We start from the raw sequence: 22,316 nt of genomic DNA, 5'->3' as shown, positions 1-22,316 counted from the left end.
AGGATAGGAAAAAAGTCCGTGTACGATTGATTTATCCGTAAACAGGCCCTAGGTGCAGCATAGAGGGCCCGAACCCACTTTCCAAACATGCCCCCCAGTCCCATCCTATCCATCACCTCCCAAAGAAACCCCCAAATAACCCTATCAAATGCTTTCTCAGCATCTACTGATATCAAAACTGCTTTATCTTGCCCCCTGCCAGCTTCCCATAATATGTTCAAAGTTCTTCTAATATTATCGCTCACCTGTCTCCTCTGGATAAATCCCGCCTGATCTTGATGTATCAGCTTTGGTAGTACCTTTCCCAACCTTTGTGCTAAAACCTTAGCCAGAATCTTTGCATCTTGATTCAATAGTGATATGGGTCTATACGATCCACATAGCAAAGGATCTCGCCCTGGCTTGGGTAACACAACCACCCCTGCCTCTCCCATTGTAGATGGTAACCCACCTCCCTCAGATATTCCATTAGCCACTCTTACCAAAAGAGGTCCCAGTTGTTTCGAGAATTGTTTATAATATCGACTAGTGTACCCGTCTAATCCTGGTGATTTTCCATTCTTCAACCCGTCTATCACCCCTGTGATCTCAGTAAGTTGAATCGGTTCCCTTAAATAATTCTTATCCTCGTCTGATAATTCGGGTAGCTGTAATGAGTCCAAAAAGACAGTCTGTTTTCCCTTGTCCCAGTTCTCCGGTTGTCCGTATAGCCCTGTATAGAAATCTAGGAATTCTTTTTGTATCGCTGAGTCCGTTACCCTTACCTCCCCACCTACTCCTTTCTTAATTCTCATTATGGTGCTCCGATTTTGTTTAATCTGTATATACCTAGCTAGTTGCGCGCTGGCTTTGTTACTATGTTCATAGATGTGTAATTGAAATCTTTCGCGCGCTCGTTCCGTTTCTTCTACTTGAAGTTGATACAAGGCATCCCTGATTCTTTGCAATTTAGCCAATATGTGGGGTTCCCCCTTACTCTGATGTTGCAATTCCAATTCGGTTAACTGAGTCCTTAAATTTAGGAAGGTTCGGGCTCTCTGCTTTTTAAACCTAGCCCCCCATTTAATAAATTCACCCCTAACTACCGCTTTGAGCGCATCCCAAAGCATAGCATCAGATACTGCCCCATTATCATTCAGTATTAAGTACTCATCAATCACAGATTCCACAGCTGATATCACTAGAGGGGAACTCAACAGAGATTCATTAAGTTTCCAATATCTACCTCCACCCGTATCTACCATATCTTCACATTGTAGCCACACTGGCGCATGGTCTGATACATGCATTGGTTCTATCTCCGCTGCCCGCAGTCCCCCTGCCTGGTTCCTATGTATCCATACCCCATCCAATCTCGTATAGACATTCTGTGCATGAGAATAAAACGTATAGGATCTCTGGGTCCCATGCAATAATCGCCAACCGTCTACGAGGCCAAGAGATCCCATTAATGCCCGGAGTGCTGCAGCTGGCTTTTGAAGTGATCTACGCCCTCCCCCAGAATGGTCTACCCCCGGTTCTGGAGGAATATTAAAGTCTCCCCCTAGATATATCGCTCCCTTTACAAGTCCTCCCAGTTTTCCTCTCAATTTGTGATAATAGGTCTCTTGGCCCGCATTAGGCCCATAAACATTGATAATGGTCAGAGGTCGGCCCTGAAGAACCCCTTGAATTGCCAAACACCTGCCCTCTTCATCCCGATATTCCTTTTCCACCTGCAGGCCTAGGCCCTTTCTCACCATGATTGCCAAGCCCCCCGCCCTTTTTGATCCTCCCTCACCCTGATGGGTCCAGAGCATATCAAACTTCGGCCGCTGGATCAAGGATACATCCCGTGGTCTCAAGTGCGTCTCTTGGAGTAGACAAATATCCCACTTCATCCTATAGAGTTCCCGGAAAACTATGCTTCTTTTACCCGGGCTATTAAGCCCATTAACATTCCATGATCCTATGGTCAGCCCCGGGTCCTTCCCCAAGGACCTCCCAGCATTCATATTCCCCCGTCCGCCAGAATCCATACCATCATTTTTCCCCCTCCCCCCTCCCCCCCTCCAGTTAGCTGATTCACCCATTTTCGAATCAGCCATATTGAGAAGTGAGTCATACCAATAAGGCCCATTAATACCCCTCATTCTATGCTTAACCCCAGCACGCACACTTTCATTCTCACATTCATCCGCAGAAAAACCATACACTCGTTAAGTACCTCAGTCACATCCACATATATAGATAATCATGAATCTCAGCATGGTACCACTTCCCACAGCAGTTTAACTAATGTGTCCACCATCACTCCTCCATCAGTGTTTGTCCAATGGAACAGTAAGAGACACAGAGTAGGACATTAAGGAGCACAGAGGCAACCTTTTAACAAGGATGCCCCCCGCTCCCCCAGTCCACCGAATACCAAGTGTAAATGTCTAAGTAACGGTCCAAACTCCGCCTCAGATAGCTGATGTCGAGGGTCGGACTTCTTCAGCAGTGCCTAGGGAGTCACCTTCCCCCGTCCCCAGTAGCGAGTCCTTTCGATTTCCTTCCGAAAAGTCAGACGGTCGCCTGCATCCAAATTCTTTCAGTGCTATCCATGCATCCGATACTGTGTCCACCTTCCTGTGTGTCCCATTTATGGTGAATTGTAATCCAAAGGGAAAAAGCCACCGGTATCTGTATCCTTCAGCTCGCAGTAGTTGAGTTATTTCTCGAAAGGCTCTGCGCTTCTGCAGCGTTGCAAGGGCCAGATCTTGATACACCCCTATTTTCAACCCCTGCCATACAAAGTCAGGGCAGCGTCGCGCTGCTTGTAAGATTTTCTCTTTCAGTGGAAAGTCACTGAAACAAGCTATTATATCTCAATTGCCTGGTCCCCTCATTTGTCCCAGACTTCTATGCACTCTCTGCAGTTCAATCATGGGTGTTTCCTTGGATCCCTCATCTGCAAGTAGTGTTTTACAGTAGTCAGTTACCACTTCTCTTGCATCTTTATATCTCTCCAAGTCTGGAACCCCCTTGAAGCGCAGATTATTCCTCCTGGAACGATTTTCCAGGTCTTCCACCTGTTTCTTTAAGTCCTCTAATTGTGCTACCGCTGAATCTACTGCTGTTGTATTTTCCTCCACCGATGTCTCCACGTGGCTTAGCGTCCCCTCTGCCACAAGAAGTCTGCTGTTTAGTTCGCTCACCTCTGCCCGTAGCTCCCCCAGCGCTGCTTTGACATCCGTCCGCAACCCCACCATTTCTGCCTTCAGTTCTCTGAACCATGATTCAATTTTCCCCTCTATAAGATGTTCCGTGTCCGAGATATTATTGTGGGGATTTTCAGGCAGTGAAGTTACTTTCGGTTCGGCCATTTTGGGAGACGCCTTCGGGGAGCTGGGAGCGTGCGATCGGGTTTTTACCGTCTTAGCGCTCATAAATTGAAATTTCTCCAATCTCCTCCGACTCGCCATATAATCCGTGATCTTGGTTCTCAGCGGGTGTTGCGCCCTGCGTCCCGGGAAGCAGTTTATAAATCTGAAACCGCGAGCCCCATCAGAGCTCCGAAATTAAGCGGCCATCTACCGGGGTGACGTCACTTCCTCCACTTTTGGAGCTTATTATTGTAAAAATCTGTACAGTCAAGTTATACATTTTAAAAAATGGGGCTGATATTTTGCCATGGTATATCTGGCTAAGTTCACCATATTAATTACTGGGACAAATCTTTGGTTTTGAACTTCCCAGTCTCTAGTCTGGTCAACGTTTGTCTGGCCAACCCACTATCTAGCCAAAAGTTAACTAGCTAAATATGGGAGAAATCAGAGACACGCCAGGCCTTTGGCAAATTGTCCAAATCCAAGTTAAACGTACCTCTTCACCTAACTCCCCTGCCCATGGCCAATGGATTGCAAAGAAATGTATATTGGAACTAGATCCCAGTATGTTTCACATTAGAATAAAAACTTGTATTGAAAAATCTTCCACTGTAACAAAGGCAAATTTAACCTGTAACTGTACATTATGTATATTGGTATTAGATCCCTAGTGTGTGTATTTTATGTATGTTTAACCTGTAACCCGTTCTGAGCTCCTTGGGGAAAATGGGATTAAAAAATGAATTAATTAAATAAATTTTAAAAAATTGTACTGCAGAGCAGCAAATTAAAGATTTATCTAAGTATAGCTTTCCCTCCATATTCATGGGGGTTAGGTGCAGAGCCGGCACGCGAATTGTGAAAAATCGCAAATAAGTTTTTCAGCCGGCTCTGACCCACCCCGTCTCCCTCCTGCTTCCCCGGATCTTACCTGATGGTCTAGTGGTGATGCGGGGCAGGAGCGATATTTCTATGCTCCTGCCCCGTGGCAAAGCCATCATCAAAATGGCTGCCATGAATTCCCGTTGTAGTCTCATGAGTCCCGCGAGAACTGATGCAGGCACTGAGGAAGCAGTGTGTGGTGGCTGGACACTGAAAAGATTGCTCCTGCCCTGCACCACGGCCGTGACATTGCAGGAGGCAGCCAGCGGAGGTAGGGTATTTCCCGGGGGGGGGGGGGAGGGAAAGGGATGTATAGACTGCTCCCATATGGTTTTAAAACTCTTACATAAGCTGCGGCTTGTAACATGGGGCGGCATATCTAAGAGTTTTAAAACACGTATAGGCATTTTTTGCGGCCTATACACTGGGGCGGCCTATATGCAGGGAAATATGGTATACACTAGAATAGATGACACGTTGCGTATGCAGGAGTCTGTCAACGTTATGAACATCATGTTGCCTATTGAGCCAAGTTTTTGAGTTAATTTGCACTCAAAAACATGCACATCCATCGCATTGATTAGCAATTCTATTCTATCTACTTTAGTTTCACCATTGTTGTAATTACCCATAATTAGCTTAAAGAACTTTAAATAAATAACTCTCAAATTTAATATTTTGTTGGTTTTGCAATTTTATAATTTTTGTTATAATGTGCCGTGAAAAACATTTGCTCCGTTTAGTGTGCCGGAGCTATAGAAAGTCCAGAAACAATGCAAGCAATGACCTAGCAATGAAAACATACACATATCCCAAACACTCGTCAATTATACAGATACTACATAAGCAATGCCATACTGGCACAGACTGAAGGTCCATCAAACCCAGCATGCGGTTTCCAATAGTGATCAATCCAGGTTACAAGCACTTGGCAAGATCCCAAAAGAGTAAAATAGATTTTATGCTGCTTATCCCAGGAATAAGTAGTGGATTTTCCCAAGTCCGTCTTAACAGTTTATGGACTTTTCTTTTTAGAATCCAACTAATATATCTGAAATAGCCAAGATTTCAAACCTCAATGAAAAGCTGCATGGGAAGATGCCTTCTGCAACTCTAAAGGCAATGAATTCCATAACTAGAGGCTACACTGAAAAGCCAAAACATAGTAACTGTTGAGAATGTAAACATAAGAAAAGTCGAAAAAAACAAAAAGAAAGGATAGCAAAAATGAAGAATTCCTTTATACAGCATAACCTTAGTTCCCTTGCTCTGCAGGCAGCTGACAGTGATAGCACCGGCATTGCTGGGTGCGAGACATAGTGATATCTAGCAAATTATACTCAAGGCAGGTGCCTCACTCTTGGCTTGTATGGTGCTTTCATAATTTTGGCACAATAGGTAACTGTCACTGTTGCCTACAGCTAGATCCAGACCTGCACTTGGGAGTGGAATGCTTCCCCCTTCCTAAAGTATTGCAACCGCTCAAGTGATTATTGCAATGTCTATATACTAGAGAATGACACGGGGACAAATTTTTCCCCGTCCCTGCAGGAACTCGTTTCCCCGTCCTGTCCCCACAAGTTCTTTTCCTGCCCCTGCCCCGTTCCTGTAAATTCCGTCTTCATCTGCACAAGCCTCAAACACTTTAAAATCACAAATAGCAACATTCTAGAGCTCAGATTGTGATGTCATAATGCCTCATTCCACCAATGCCTAAGCTCTGTATTCATCTGCACAAGCCTCAAATACTTTAAAATCATAAGCAGCAACATTCTAGAGCTCAGACTGTGATGTCATAATGCCTCATTCCACCAATGCCTAAGCTCCGTCCTCATCTGCTAAAGCCTCAAACACTTTAAAATCATAAGCAGCAACATTCTAGAGCTCAGACTGTGATGTCATAATGCCTCATTCCACCAATGCCTAAGCTCCGTCCTCATCTGCTAAAGCCTCAAACACTTTAAAATCATAAGCAGCAACATTCTAGAGCTCAGACTGTGATGTCATAATGCCTCATTCCACCAATGCCTAAGCTCCGTCCTCATCTGCTAAAGCCTCAAACACTTTAAAATCACAAATAGCAACATTCTAGAGCTCAGATTGTGATGTCATAATGCCTCATTCCACCAATGCCTAAGCTCTGTATTCATCTGCACAAGCCTCAAATACTTTAAAATCATAAGCAGCAACATTCTAGAGCTCAGACTGTGATGTCATAATGCCTCATTCCACCAATGCCTAAGCTCCATCCTCATCTGCTAAAGCCTCAAACACTTTAAAATCATAAGCAGCAACATTCTAGAGCTCAGACTGTGATGTCATAATGCCTCATTCCACCAATGCCTAAGCTCCGTCCTCATCTGCTCAAGCCTCAAATACTTTAAAATCATAAGCAGCAACATTCTAGAGCTCAGACTGTGATGTCATAATGCCTCATTCCACCAATGCCTAAGCTCCGTCCTCATCTGCTCAAGCCTCAAATACTTTAAAATCATAAGCAGCAACATTCTAGAGCTCAGACTGTGATGTCATAATGCCTCATTCCACCAATGCCTAAGCTCCGTCCTCATCTGCTCAAGCCTCAAACACTTTAAAATCATAAGTGTTTGAGGAGTGTGCGGTTAAGGCAGAGCTTACAGGAATGGGACAGGGGCAGCGACAAAACTCGTGGGGACGGGACAGAGAAATTGAGTTCCTGTGGGGATGGAGAAAAATTTGTCTATGTGTCATTCTCTAGTCTATACTATGAAATGTAGCCAATGAAAGTCTAACATTATCACACACAAAATGTTGTTTCAGGAACTACCGTTAAGTTTGCTATTTTAAAAATTTTACCCAACCTTGAAGAGAAAGCTCTGTGCATGGAAGTGAACTGTGTGCATATCTACTTCATTCCCCAAACCAAGCAGGTACCAGTTGCTCTTTTCCCCTTCAGTCATCCTCAGCCCATGAAGGTTGCCATAGATTTTCCCATTAATTGCTGCACGGGTAAAAACCAGATTAAACCACATTCAGCATTATTCTAAAGGTCTTCCAATATCAGCAAATTTCTAAACTTTCAGTTTGAAAAAAGTAAAGGTTCAGGTATTAAGATGCAAGTTAAAATTTACAAACAGAAACACTGGATCATTTGGGGCTCATTTTCTAAAAAGAAAACCATCCATATAGTGGAATAAAGCCCAATAAACATTTTTCTCACCAAACCTTCTACATCGCTATTTTCAAAACCCATTTTGTAGATGGATATCTATGCTATTTGTCTGCAGTTTGTCTAAATCCCAAAGGGGTGTAGTGGAGTTGTGTTTTGGGCAGACTTATGATTTAGATGTTTACATCCAATAAACAAGATTGAATTATTTTAATTTATACAGTTATTGTGCTTCATGATTTTGTGTGTTGGATGTTTTTCTGCAATAATGGAACATTAATGTAGAGCACATCCAGGGCACAAATCGGACTTTTGAAGCTAGACCTGTTTTAATAACTAATAAATTACAAAAAGTACCCAAACTGACCAGATGGCCACTGGAGAGATGAAGGCGTGACCCCACTTTACTCACCCAGTGGTCACTAACTCCTTCCCACCCCCAAAGATGTAAATGAAATAATATATGCTTGCCTGTATGACAGCTTCAGATGATATGGCAAGTCCTCCTTGAACAGCAAATAGGTTCATGGAGTAGCCTGGTGGACAGGGTAGTCAACCATAGAGATGGGGACTCAGGCCCATATCCCACTTTATCTATTACTCTTATGGTGGAATATGTGAGCCTTCCAAACCCCACTCTAATTCTGCTGTACCTACATATAGGTGATACCTAGAGGCATAAGGGCTTTTGGTGTGGTGTACAGTTGGGTCCAGTAGGTTGTGGAGGGCTCAACATACTATAGGGATTATTGCGAGATGTGTACCTAGGAATCTTTATGCAAAGTTCATTGTAGTGTCCCCTAAGGTGCCCCACTGTTCTATCGGGATGTCTGTGTCGCCAGTCTACTAAAAATGATGATCCTTCCTACATCCCAATGGCTTGTTTTGTGCGATTTTCTTTTTAATGGTAAAGATAGTTACACTGAGGACAAACACATTGCAGAGGTTGCCATTCTCGAAACAAAAAGATGGGACTTTTTTGTTTTGAAAATGATCATGTTCACTACTGGATTTTGTGCAGGTTCCACAAAATGACTAAACTCTAAATTTAGATGTCATATCGAAAATGCCCTTCCACATGAATTATCTTTCTATTAAAAAAATGCATCTACTGTTTTCAGGACTTATTGGACCATATGTGAAATCTAGCACTGTTATCCATTAGTGAATATACAGTACAAAATAAGCTGTTATGAAAATAAAATAAGTGGAAGTTATCTCAGGGTAATTAATATGATTAGGAAGTCAACTCCTGAATTGATTGCAGGGTAATGCTATAAAGAAGGTGCTGAAAAAAGGGACTAGAATTTTTCTTGAGTGGAACATCTTAAAAAATGGGCAATTTTTTTGTATCCTAAAATGGAAACCTATCCTGCCCAATAAAGAACACCTGACAATATACACACCATGAAGTAGGTTGCTTTCAGTAAATTCTTCAGTTTCCTCCAAATCCTCAGGATCCTTATGAAGATAGTTTGCAATATTTTCATTCAAATACCAGGATTTATTTTCATCAAACACCAGAAAGAGTAAAGCAAATTCTCGAGCTACATCTTTCCTCAATCCAATGTTGTTCAATACTCCTCTTCTACAGGTTATTAATGGACCAACAAGACCACTGTACATATCCTGCAGTCACATAAGACATTTTTACATGTTATTTCAGTTATTAATGTAAAATAGTTTCTTATTTAAAAGAAATGGCTAATGCTAGCCAAAATATGTATCACAGATACACTACAACACTACCCAGCTTTGCAAGATACATTCACTCACAGTTGAACTTGGGCTTTAAGGAGATATATGTAGATACAGAATGCAGTGTAGGTATTATCCTCTTCCTTATCATCAACAACAGATGAGTCCATAAATTGTGGGTTATGTCTGTCTTCCAGCAGGTGGAGATAGAGGACAAAAAACTGAACTTTATCATGCAGCTAGGCTAGTCAACATTACTCTATCATGTGGTGGATGGTCTCCTAGCAGCTCCTGGTCACTTTTGTGAAACTGCTCTAGTTCTAGGTCTCACAATTCAGTTGAGCCTGATGGTGTTTAGACTGTCTGAGATGCCTACTTTAGGGAACAGCTAGTGGTGCCTGGTCCTTCCCCACCTCCCCCTACTTCCTGACGCTTCATTCTCCTTTCTCACAAGAAAAAAAAAGATGGCAAAGTGTGAAGAGAAATTTTCTGTTCTGCGGCTGCCTGCTTTTTGAGGGGGTAGATTCAATATATTTCCTTCAGTGGATGTGTGAAAAAATTCTATTAGAAAAGTACCTGGAAGTTTACTGTAATAGTGGTAAGATCACCTGCAGCGAGTATCTCAAATTTTTTTTTATTCTGTTGGGTGCCTGTTTTGCCCCAGTTTCTCTTTGCTTTTATTTTCCATGATGGCTGAAGCAGTTAAATGCGGATCCCACTAATGATGGGGTTCTGATACACTCTTCTCAGAAGCCAATAGAAGGAGTAGACTAATGGTTAGTGCAGGAGGCTGAGAACCTCGAGACAAAGTACTATATGGTTTGGTGCCAGCCTACTTAGAACATTTCAATTTCACAAAAAGAAAACCATCATTGTGCAAAAATTCTATATTTTTGTTTCCCATGGTTAAAGGTTGCATTTGTAAGCGTTATTTTCAGAGAATCTTAGCCTATCAAGTGCCATGTTGGGACAAGAGCTTTAGTAGATTGGCATTGGGTTCTAGTTCTTATTAACCTTTTAGAAAGATGTTGAAGACACATTTGATAAATTTTAATATCGGAGCTTGTAATTCACTGTGTATGTACAGTTTCCTTGATTCTTGTGAATTGCTTAGAACTGAGGCATAGAGGTATACAAGTGGATTGTTATGTTATTTGATGTAAAAATGTAAAACGTGCACCCAGTAAAAGGCCTGTTCTCCTTTTAGCATGAGTCTTTTACTGTGTGTGTTCTCTGTGGGAGAGTGTGGTGCAGTGGTTAATGCTACAGCCTCAGCACCCCGAGGTTGTGGGTTCAAACCCAAGCTGCTCCTTGTGACCATGGGCAAGTCACTTAATCCCCCCATTGCCCCAGGTACATTAGATAGATTGTGAGCCCACCGCTGCTCCTTGTGACCTTGGGAAAGTCACCTAAACCCTCCATTGCCCCAGATACAAAAACAGATTGCCAACCCACTAGGAACGGAGAAAGTACCTGTATATAATATGTAAACAGCTTTGATTGTACCACAGAAAGGTGGTAAATAAAAGCAAATTTACAATTAGAAAAGTGGACCAATATACTTCAGATCAATGGGTTTTAGAACTAGAGAAAAATTAGAGTTTTCCTCTCTAATTGCAGATTTTTTCCTTGGAATCCCCTTGGAAGGCATTGTACAAGATAAGAGCCATTCTACCCGCTATGCAAAATTTGAGACAATTGGGAGCGGTAATCTTGGTTCCTTGCTTCAAGTGAGGTTGAGGTTCAAGTATAATATTCCATCTATTTCATAGTTCCAAAGAAAGGTGGGTCCTTTTGTCCAATTCCGGACCTCAAACTTGTCAACAGATCTCTTTGGGTAAAAGCTTTTTCAAATGGATATCTTGTATTAAGACGGTTTTTCTAGTAGTGATTGCTTCAGCAAAAAGGGTTGCGGAGTTACAGCTCTGTCACGCAGCAAGCTTTTCCTCAGGTTTACGGAGGCAGGGGTCTCCCTTCGAAAGGCCCCTTCCTTTCTGCCAAAAGTGGTCGTGGTCTTCCATGTAGATCAGGAAGGCCGACTATATATAGTTATTTTATTTGATATACCGCACTTTATTGACAAATAAGTTAAATCAAAAAGGAGAATAATTAAAAATCACAACAAACAAACAAATGGGGAATAAACAGAGACAGATTAACAAAGACTTGACACAGATAGACGAGGACAGGAAAGTTTACAAAGTTTTAAAGTAAAAACAAATAGGAATGGAATAAAAAGGGTTAAAAAAGACAAAATTTTGGTGTTGCTGGATATTAGGAGAGTTCTTCTCCGTTACCATAGATCAGCCTCTACGCTTCTATTTCTAGGTGGATTCGTGCAGCTATTGCTTCCGAGCATATTGGGAGAGCACACTCTAGGAGGGGTGTAGCTTTTTCAGCGGGCAGAATCCCGGGCAGTGTCACCCAAGGAAATAGGTAGGGCAGCTAAGTGATCTACTTTTCATACTTTGGCAAAATTTTACAGAGTGGACACGTCAGCACGAAAGGTCGCACCATGGAGCAAAACAGAGGCATTATAACATTCTTAGTCTTGTTAACCATCTCTTTTTTAAATAATTCCTAGCATCTTGTATGATTTTTTGATTGCTGTCATACACTGGGCGGTAGGTTTCATCGTATTGTGTACACCACCACCCAGATCCTTTTCTTGGACGCTAATCACCAAGGTTGACCCTAGCATCCGGTAACTGTGATCTGGGTTATTTTTTCCAAAGTGCATCACTTTGCATTTGTCCACGTTAAATTTCATCTGCCATTTGGACACCCAGTCTTCCAATTTCCTTAGGTCTGCCTGCAATTTTTCACAATCTGCATGCCTTTTAACAACTTTGAACAGTTCAGTGTCATCTGCAAATTTAATCACCTCATTCATCGTTCCAATTTCCAGATCATTTATAAATAAGTTAAATAGCACCGATCCCTGTACAGATCCCTGTGGCACTCCACTGTTTACTCTCCTCCATTGAGAAAAATGACCATTTAACCCTACCCTCTGTTTTCTATCCGATAATCAATTCTTAATCCACAACTGAACTTTTGCCACCTATCCCATGACTCATTCTTTGTTTCTCTGTTTAAAATGCGTTTCTTTACATTCATGTTGGTAGTTAAGGAGCTCAAATGTATGTGTTATGTGAAGGAGATGTTTGGTATAGATATGTTTTATTTCAACTTTGTTAGTGCAATACTGACTGACCTAGCTGCTCACTGTCCTGTTTGACAGAGTTCAGTTTCTCATCCTCTCTTCACCTGCTGGTAGAAAGACATAACCCACAATTTCTGGATTCATCTGCTGTGATTAAAAGAAAGAAAATTATCAGGTAAGACATAATTTTTTCCTTTTTAGAGAGAATGCTGGTAGGACACTACAGGGCATAGTCATTAAATAGTATGCTTGAAAGATTTCTATGTGTACATTAGAATTCAGCCTTATCACTAAGTTTAAGAGATTTATTTATTTATTCATTCAGTTTTCTATACCATTCGCCCAAGGGAGCTCAGGACGGTTTACATGAATTTATTCATGTACTCAAGCATTTTTCCCCGTCTGCCCCGGTGGGCTCACAATCTATCTAATGTACCTGGGGCAATGGGGGGATTAAGTGACTTGCCCATGGTCACAAGGAGCAGCTTGGGTTTAAACCCACAATCTCGGGGTGCTGAGGCTGGAGCTTTAACCACTGCACCACACTCTCCCACAGAGAACACACACAGTAAAAGTCTCATGCTAAAAGGAGAACAGGCCTTTTACTGGGTGCACGTTTTACATTTTTACATCCTCTTTGTTAACTGGTCCAAACAGCAACAACTGGTTAGCATTGGAGAGCCTAGCCCTGCAAGACATATGGTTCTTTTGGCACCAACTAATCCCCCCCCCCAAAAAAACAACCAACCAAACAAACCCCAAAACAAAAAAAACAAACCAAACACAAAAGGTAGGCACGTAGTCTGCTAATTCCCAAAGGAGAGAAACTGTGGAAGCAGACACCATCAAAAGTAGATAAAAACATATAAAATTGATTAGATGACTGAATCAATATACAGTAATGTCCTACATGGCTGTGTTTCACCCTACATGACCTGCATTAGATGCACAAATTGTAAGAATAAAATATATAAATAATAACAAATCATAAAAATATTCAAACATTTGACAACCGTGTAAATACATAAAAATTATCCAATATACATAAGAAAAAAAATACTAAAATCGTAAAACACATAAAAGTGTACATAGGGTTCCTTTTACTAAAGTATGCTTAACAGATTTACCCCCTCTATCAAGCTGTGCGGCAGGACAGCTATTATTAACCTTTCAACACCCAGGTTGTGAGGGAGAGGGACCCGATGCTGGGACATAATAGGGTATCCATGTGATCAATAGTGGAGAATTCTTTAGTTTGACTGACCTTTTTACAGATAACTTTTGAAGGAGAGGAAACTAAATTTGTCTTAGTAAGAAGAATCATGGCTCTCTGGGTCCTGCTTTTGTTTATGGCAAATCCTTGCTAAGAGTGGAATCGGAGGATATGCACAGAGAAAACTCTCCACAATCTAAAAGGAAGGCATACAAGACTAGCTTGCTTTAAGTCTCTACCCTGGAGGGGAAATAAGGGATTTACCTGCTCTATTAAAGGTACGTCCAACCTGATCATGTTTCTTACTATTCCCAAGTTCTGGGACCATTTGTGACTTGGGCAGGGTTCTCAGCTATAGAATGCAGCAAATTACACATCTATAGAATGCAGCATGTTACACACCTATAGAATGCAGTAAGTTACATACACCCAAACAGTATTTAGGCGCCTGCAGTTATGGCAGGTTTATGGCTAGCCTAACAACAGATGCCCAAATATTAAGCACACCAATACTGGGTTCTGCTAATTAGAGAATGACACTGGGACAAATTTTTCACCGTCCCCTTGGGAACTCAATTTCTCCATCCTGTCCCCGCGAGTTTTGTCACTGTCCCTGTCCCATTCCTGTAAGCTCTGCCTTAACTGCACAAGCCTAGAAACACTTATGATTGGAGAAACTGGGCCTCTTCTCCCTTGAAAAGAGAAGACTGAGAGGGGACTTGATCGAAACGTTCAAAATACTGAAGGGAATAGACTTAGTAGATAAAGACAGATTGTTCACCCTCTCCAAGATAGGGAGAACGAGAGGACACTCTCTAAAGTTGAAAGGGGATAGATTCTGTACAAATGTAAGGAAGTTCTTCTTCACCCAGAGAGTGGTGGAGAGCTGGAACACTCTTCCGGAGTCTGTTGTAGGGGAAAATACCCTCCAGGGTTTCAAGACTAAGCGGGACAAGTTCCTGCTAAACTGAAAGGTACGCAGATGAGGCTGGACTCATTTAGAGCACTGGTCTTTGACCTGAGGGCCGTCGCGTGAATGGACTGCTGGGAAGGATGGACCACTGGTCTGACCCAGCAGCGGCAATTCTTACGTTCTTATGATTTTACAGTGTTTGAGGTTTGTACAGATGTGGACCGAACATGCAGGAATGGGGATGGGACAGGAAAATGAGCTCCTGCGGGGAAGGGGAAAAATTTGTCCCCTTGTCATTCTCTTATGCTAATATTCTATAACAGAACCTGGGTGCCCAGTTGTTCATAGCATACAATCCTCATGCCTGTTATCATGGCACTTAAAAGGAGGTAACCACTTATAGAATTGCCCTTTTTTATGTGTGATAATTATGACTACTGGATTGTTAAGATCTAATCTACCGTACCTTCACAAAGTGCACGGTGGAATAGTAAACCCAGCTGGTGCAGTTGGGGTCATCACTCCCTGGACCTGATCTTTCTGGCACATTCCATCTGTACAGGTTAACTTCCCCTGAAATATTGAGAAAAGGGCAATATTTAAGGCTAAAGTTTATAAACAATGACATAATACAATATTGACAAGATGCATTTTAAGTTCAAGTTCAAGTTTATTTATTCTTGATGAATTGCCTATTTAAATTACTAGGCGATGTACAATAATAATAACATAAATTAATAAAATTAAACAAATAAAATGTTAATGTTGACATAAAAACAAATTTGTTGTTAGTTAAAATTTAACAAACTTAACAAACTGAGTGTAGACATAACTTTAAAATAATTTTGTGGGTAAGACTTACAAGACATGTGTGGTTAAGAGGGAGAATAGTTACAATTTTTGATAGAAGAGAAGAAAAAACATAAAAGGGAAGAACAAGAAGAGGGGTAATAATAGCTGTTTAATAGCTCTTCACCAAAGGAGAGATAGAATATTTTAAAAAAGATACTAAACTAGAGTACACCATTGTACGGATTTATTTTTTAATTGGAAAAGCTAAGATTATCGAAAAATATTATGTATGCACAGCGTTCTATGAAGCACTGCAATTGTTTATGTATGGAGAAAGATTATCTTGGATTTTTATAAACATATTCAAGTTCAACTTTATCTTCAGTTGAGCTCCTATATGCAGCAAAGGTATAAAAGGAGTTGCTGGTAATGGGGTGGGGTTGAGGAGAGAAAAAGTGTCCCAGTTGCAGAATGCAAGGCTCGGGCAGATTGATTCAAGATCAGCAATCAGCCAGAAATATGGTAGGATTGCAAACTAACAGCAAGAAGGTAGAGAGAAGCTGCATTGGTCCATCCATTCTGCTCATTCCTTGACTCTGGTTTCACTCTCTCTTTCCCAGAGGACTCTCTGCCTGTGCTCCAAGCACATTTTCTATTTTGCTACTGTTGTTTTCTTACAGCCTTTTGCTAGGAGGTTCCTCTGTGCATCTCCCACCCTCTCCATAGATAAATATGCAGCTGATTCTATTCCCTTCTAGCCTCCAAGCGGGGGTGTGGTGTAATTCAATGTTAAAACAGGTTGGGATTTGTAAGCAGAAAAATACATAAAATATGAACTTTAAGGGCAGGATGCACAAAGTTCTAACAACATAGCAATAAATACCGTGTTGGGAGCAATTTTAATTTCCTAGGTGATGCTCAGTACAACAGCATGCGAGGAGCAGACCTGGTAAAAGTGGGAGGAACTGTGCCTGGCGTCTGCTCAGAAGAGCAATATCAGAAGGCACAGCTCTTCTGAGCAGGCCCAGTAGTTCCTGCAGGTTGATCCTTCCTCCTGCCTGTAGCTGCTGCTCTCCCTCTGCCCAGCTGATCACGGCTCCTTCTCCCTATGCCGACTCAGCTGATCAACAGCTCTGGCGAGTCCTGCTGGCTCGGCTGATCACGGCTCTTGCGCTGCGATCAGTTGAGCCGATAGAAGGAGAGCAGGGATTGCCGGCTCAGCTGTGGGGTTGTTTTGGCCCAGAAATGGGCACAGCTATTGTGTGCACTGGACATACAGGCACACAACACATTCACAAACAGCTACCGGAAGCTCCTTACCTGTCAGAAAATTTTGACCGTAAAAAGCAGGTGTTCCATTTTGAGCATTATAATACTACTGAGCTCCTTGTGATGCATTTGCATAGGGTTCTTGGTGGCCCAAAAATTAGGATTCAAGCCACCACCCTATCACTGAGGCTGCTGTTCTCCTTTTAACCCCCGATGTCCACAGCACTGTAGTCACACATACCCTGCCGCCCTCCCCCCTGATAAACACAGGCACCGCTATCCTCCCAACCCCATGCACGTCCCCCTTGCCCCGCCGGCATCGTGCTTACCTGCTCAGTAATGAAGAAAAGCTGCAGCCAATGCTACGTGCCCCTCCAAGAGTCTCAGAAAAGGTAAGAGCTGGCAGGCCTTGAGCACAGGCAGATGCTCAAGGTCCCATGTCGGATCAGAATAGAGAACTATCAGCAGCAGCAGCTGCTAGGGGTGGAGGGGTTGAGAAGGAGGAGCGCTGCTGGACCTGGAGGGAGAGTAAGGGCTGTTGCTGGACTTGAGGGTGGAGTGAGTAAAGGCTAACGCTGGGTCTGGAGTGCTGAGCAGAGTGAGAGGTGCTGCTGGACCTGGGGGGGAGTGAGTGAAGGGTGCTGCTGGACTTAAGGGGAATACGAGTATGGAGTGCTGCTGGCTCACAGAAGGGGGCAAAAGTAAGGGGTGCCATTGGACCAGGGGCGTGGATATGAGTGAAAGGTGCTGTTGGACTTGGGGAGAGGATGAGAGTAAAGGTGCTGCTGGACCTGGGGACAGGGTGTGAGTGAGAGGTGCTGGTGAACCTGGGGAAGGGGGGGTGAGTGAGGGGTGCTGGTAGACCTCTGGCATCTTGTGCACCGTGGTATTAAGCTAAGGTTTTGGCTTTGATGCCTCACTCTCCTTCAGGGAATAGGTCTCAATCCTTGCCCTTCTCTTTTTCCTCCCCTGGGCCTTCCATGGCCCAGCTTCCCCCCCCCTCCGAGTCCCTAATTAGGCAGCCTAGCTCTGACACTTACATCTTTAGATTCCCCTGGTGGAAAAAATGCACCCGATACCTTCCTACACTCATTTTTCTACTTCCCTCCAATTTTGAGCTGCCACAAAGACAGATGGGGGTAGGGAACAGGGAGATTATGGTGGGAGGGATTGTTTATCTAAACAGACATAGGAGCAAAATTAAAAAAAAACGTCTAAGTTCCTTTTTGGCCTAAGACCTTAAACGTTGAAAGTAGAAGCAGGGAAAATGTCCATTATCAAAAAAAACGTCCAAAAGGAGGGTTTTTTTTGATAATTGGGGGGGGCGGTTGCGTCGAGGGCAGGAGGGCCTGGGATCCCTCCTGTCCGTATTTTAGTGGGGGGTGGGGGTTAGAGGGTGTCGCTGGCCAGGAGGGTTTGGGCTTCCTCCTGGCCGGATCGTGTGGTGGGGGGGAGGGGGGGAGATCGGCGGGCCAGGAGGGCTTGGGCTCCCTCCTGGCCCCAACAGATTCGGCCCGGGGGGGTGGATTTGGGGATCGTGGGGCAGGAGGGCTTGGGCTCCCTCCTGCCCCAATAGTGTCAGGGAGGTCGGGCGTGCCGTGGGTCAAGAGGACTTGGGCTCCCTCTTGCCCCGATGTCGTCGGGGGGGCATTGGGGATCGCGAGGCAGGAGGGCTTAGGCTCCCTCCTGCCCCGATATCATGGGGGGGATCGCGGGGCAGGAGGGCTTGGGCTCCCTCTTGCCCCGATGTTGTTGGGGGAGGGGGTGATGTATCGCGGCAGGAGAGATTGGCTATCTCGACAAGTCCAAAACTCCACCTCACTCCGTTAGAGAAGGAGCTATATGGCTGAATCTACCAATTTAGAACAGCCACCTCCAATACATAGAAATTTTCAGTAAACAGTCCTCTTCAAATCATATCAGAAGTAAGACAAACCAAATGTATAGGATAATTCATTCATTTATTTTTCTTCCATACAGCAGAGATACTAGCTAGATCTCCCGGCAGATCTAGCTTTTGAGAAGTGAGGACGCTGAAGAAAGAACGCCCACTGTGAACCCTTGAAAAAGCCCTACTTGGGCGAAACGGGTCCCGTCGGTGACATGCTAGTATCTCTGCTGTATGGAAGAAAAATAAATAAATGAATTATCATTTGATTTGTCTTACTTCCGATATGATTTGAAGAGGACTGTTTACCGAAAATTTCTATGTATTGGAGGTGGCTGTTCTAAATTGGTGGATTCAGCCATATATCTCCTTCTCTAACGGAGTGAGGTGGAGTTTTGGACTTGTCAAGGTTGATTTACCTCACTTGCATCTTCTTATACCTTTTGAGATTGGCTATCTCCCCTGCCGCAATGCGATCACTCCTCTACACGAAGTGCCACAACCTGCGGCAGGAGAGATTGGGCATTTTTCCTGTCATGGGTCGCGGCAGTTTGGATAGAGGGGTGATCGCATCGTGGTAGGGGATATGAAGCATCTCTCCTGCAGCGATGGTTGCGGTGGGGGGGGGGGGGGTAGGTTGCCGGGCCGCTGAACTGATCACACCAGCCGCCATGAGCTCAGCGGCCCCTTTTTCGGCACTTATACCTATTTTGACTTGGTCTAAGTCAAAACGTTTAAGTGCCGACTAGGCAACCTGTCAAATGTTTTGGTTATACTTATTGTACACCTAGGTGTAGGTCGGCCCACCTCCCGCCCACTGCCCGCCCTTTCCCCTCCTCTAAAAACGCCTCTTTTCTCTCTGTGCATTTAGAGGCAGGGGAAAGGCCTAAGCTGGTTTTAGATATGTCTAAAACCAGCTTTGATTATGGGTACTTGGACGATCAGGCTTTTTGTTCATCCAAGTAGCCATTTAGGCCACTTTTTAGATTTTTTTATTATTATGAGCCCCACATTGTTTAAACTGCTGTTATTGTAACTGTTGTGTGGTTTTGTACTAATAAAAATATTTAAAGTTTAAAAATTTGTGTTAAAACTTATGGGCAAGTTGTCTAGTCTTTGTAGATTAGCTCACCAGGATCACCCAAATTTCTAATTTCAGTTTATATTCACGTCAACCTTCCCTCCTCCCCCCTTTTTTGGGGGGAGGGGGAAGGTCACTTCGGTTTATATTCGAGTATACACGGTATAATCATTTTACCAGCCTCTAAGAACTTAAAAACTATTTCCCCCTCTATGTGTAATCAGAATTAAATGTTCAAAAAGGAAAAAAAAAAATCCAGAACAGCAATCGCACCACTGTTTATGAATAAAACTTGTCTCACATTTTATAATCTATACCAGAGGCAGGAATTTTACTAACCTGGATCCGTTACTAGAACCTTATTTTCATTTCCATCATTTACTTCTTGGATACCATGTGCATGAATCGAATATGGGCGATTAGCTTTGTTTTTAAATACCACTAGGATGACATCTCCAACCTCTGCTCGAATTATTGGTCCTAAAATAATAATAATAATTTTAAAAAAAAGTCTCCCTTCCCTTCTATACCCACACAGCAGTTAGTGCAGAAATCTTCACAGACTGGTGGAAACATATTGCAAAAACCATGGGGTCGATATTCCAAGTGATTCAACAGGCCAGGAGCTGTTTCTGGCAGGTTACATCAGCTGTCTAGTCCTATTTATGTTAAGTGTTGAATAGCCTTACTTAACCAGCCAATTGCTGCCTTTGTCCCCGGAATGCCCTCAAATAGACGGTTTTGCTTTGAGTGCTAACTTCTCATTTTCAGCAGTACTAACAGCATGCATGAACTATTTTGCGACTCTTGCTTTTACTGCCACAGTTTAAGATCTGCTCTCAGAAGACTTAAGCTGTGTAAAGATATAGGAAAGGAGGACAGGGACCTTTTCAATCCCAAATATAAGAGCACAGCTTTAGCTGTATTTTGACTGAACTGTTCCATAAACTGCTTAAAATGTCATGGACAATCATTAGGTTGGTTAAGGGACTGGAGGAGTTGCTGTACAGTGAAAGGCTAGAGAAACTGGGCCTCTTCTCCCTTGAAAAGAGGAGACTGAGAGGGGACATTATCAAAACATTCAAGATAATGAAGGGAATAGACTTAGTAGAGAAAGAGAGTGTTCACCCTCTCCAAGGTGGAAAGAACGAGGGCACTCTCTAAAGTTAAAAGGGGATAAATTACGTACAAACGTAAGGAAGTTCTTCTTCAACCAGAGAGTGGTAGAAATCTGGAACACTCTTCCAGAGGCAGTTATAGGGGAAGCACCCTCCAGGGATTCAAGTCAAGGTTAGACAATTTCCTGCTGAACCACAACGTACACAGGTAAGGCTAGACTCAATTAGGGCACTGGTCTTTGACCTAAGGGCTGCCGCATGAGCAGACTGCTAGGCACGATGGACCATTGGTCTGACCCAGCAGCGGCACTTCTTATGTTCTTACTGAATAAAGTCTGCCAGCTGGCACAGAGACCTTTACTCCATGTCTAACAACATGACACACTTTCAGCCCCTTACAGCACAGATCATCATGCTCCATCTTTCATTCAGTCTTCTTAGTCTCACTATGCAGACAAAAGTTAGGTGAATTTTGGTAGACAGTGCTTATTTCTGATAGAGAAGTCAGGAATTTGGAAAAGAAAGCAGGACCGGAGAGAAAGGTTAGAACCTGAGAAGGAGAAATCTCTCCTGAGGGGCAGGAACCCAGCTCAGCCAGTCTAGAAGGAGTGAAGAAGGCTCCTAGAAGAACCTATGGGCAACAGAGAAGATAAAAATACAGGCCAAATTGGGCTGAAGAGGGCAGAAAGAACTCCTTCAGCTCATAAACATGGAACATTAAGGGGTCCAATGCAGAAATTTAGTGGAAGAGAATGGTCAGAAAATCATCTGCACTCAACCCTCTAGGTACCTAATGCAGAGAAAAGCTTTGTGTTGAAGCAAAACCTCATGTTATATACCAAAGTACATCATACTAAAATGGAGGCCATTAGCTATTCCACCCTGATGCAGAGAACTGCGGCAGAAGACTTTACAGCAAGCACAATGTGGGAACTTATTGCTAAATCTGAGGAGGCAGTAGGGACAAAATACATAAGAACATAAGAGCTGCCATCTCCGGATCAGACCTTCGGTCCATCAAGTCCGGCGATCCGCACACGCGGAGGCCCTGCCAGGTGTACACCTGGCGTAATTTATAGTCCACCATATCTTTATATGCCTCTCTTAAGGAGATATGCATCTAGTTTGCTCTTGAAGCCTAGGATGGTCGATTCCACAATAATCTCCTCTGGGAGGGCATTCCAGGCGTCAACCACTCTCTGAGTGAAGCAGAACCTCCTGACATTAGTCCTGAACCTGTCCCCCTTTAGCTTCATTACCTAATAGCATTCATTACAACCCTAATCCCCCATGCCAAAAAAATGTCCCCAATGGCCCCACCCCCTGACACCAGAAATTACCTCTCCCCAGAGATGCGTCCCTCCTTAAGATTCTTTTTGGTAATCTCTGCCCCCCAAACCCTGCTCCCATCAAATTAACACAGACTTACTAGAGAAATAAATTGAGCTTACAACCAATGCCACATTGTATTATTTACAAACTATCAACATTATTTCGTCCATACAACTCATGAGTGAATATTTACCTAATATTCCCAGGTGTTCCTCCTCTAATGCTCTTGTTTTAGCCTCCCCAAAATCTCCATTCACATATTCTCTGTAAACCACCTTTTTGTATTTTGAGCCTATTTGGTCTTCACTTCTACTCACAAAAATATGTCCTGGGCTGAATATAAAACAAAAAGAGAAATCATCAACAAAGCCATTTTTTAAAAACTTTATTTAAAGCATGGCTCTCTTACATTAGGGGTATCTGAACTTGGGTTTTTGAGGAGAAAATCTATCTGGACAGGCTTCTA

The 22,316-nt window shown here is 43.1% G+C and overlaps 1 protein-coding gene across 8 annotated transcripts in view; it reads right to left on the bottom strand.

Moving 5' to 3' along the window:
• HEPHL1 (hephaestin like 1) overlaps nt 1-22,316 on the bottom strand; it is a 96,886-nt gene that overhangs the window by 26,822 nt on the left and 47,748 nt on the right. For 7 of the 8 annotated variants that reach the window (XM_033948478.1, XM_033948477.1, XM_033948479.1 and 4 more), the window contains 5 exons: nt 22,044-22,183; nt 19,740-19,880; nt 14,837-14,943; nt 8,787-9,009; nt 7,073-7,212 (listed from right to left, as the gene is read on the bottom strand). In XM_033948478.1, coding sequence (XP_033804369.1) covers nt 7,073-7,212; nt 8,787-9,009; nt 14,837-14,943; nt 19,740-19,880; nt 22,044-22,183 — 751 coding nt within the window. The remainder of the gene's footprint in view (nt 1-7,072; nt 7,213-8,786; nt 9,010-14,836; nt 14,944-19,739; nt 19,881-22,043; nt 22,184-22,316) is intronic. The other variant, XM_033948482.1, reaches the window with a different exon arrangement.

Source organism: Geotrypetes seraphini, chromosome 6, assembly GCF_902459505.1.
Source record: "Geotrypetes seraphini chromosome 6, aGeoSer1.1, whole genome shotgun sequence".
Classification (NCBI taxonomy): domain Eukaryota; kingdom Metazoa; phylum Chordata; class Amphibia; order Gymnophiona; family Dermophiidae; genus Geotrypetes; species Geotrypetes seraphini.
The sequence above is the reverse complement of the archived record's forward strand: the minus strand, read 5'-3'. Positions and strand labels throughout refer to the sequence as shown.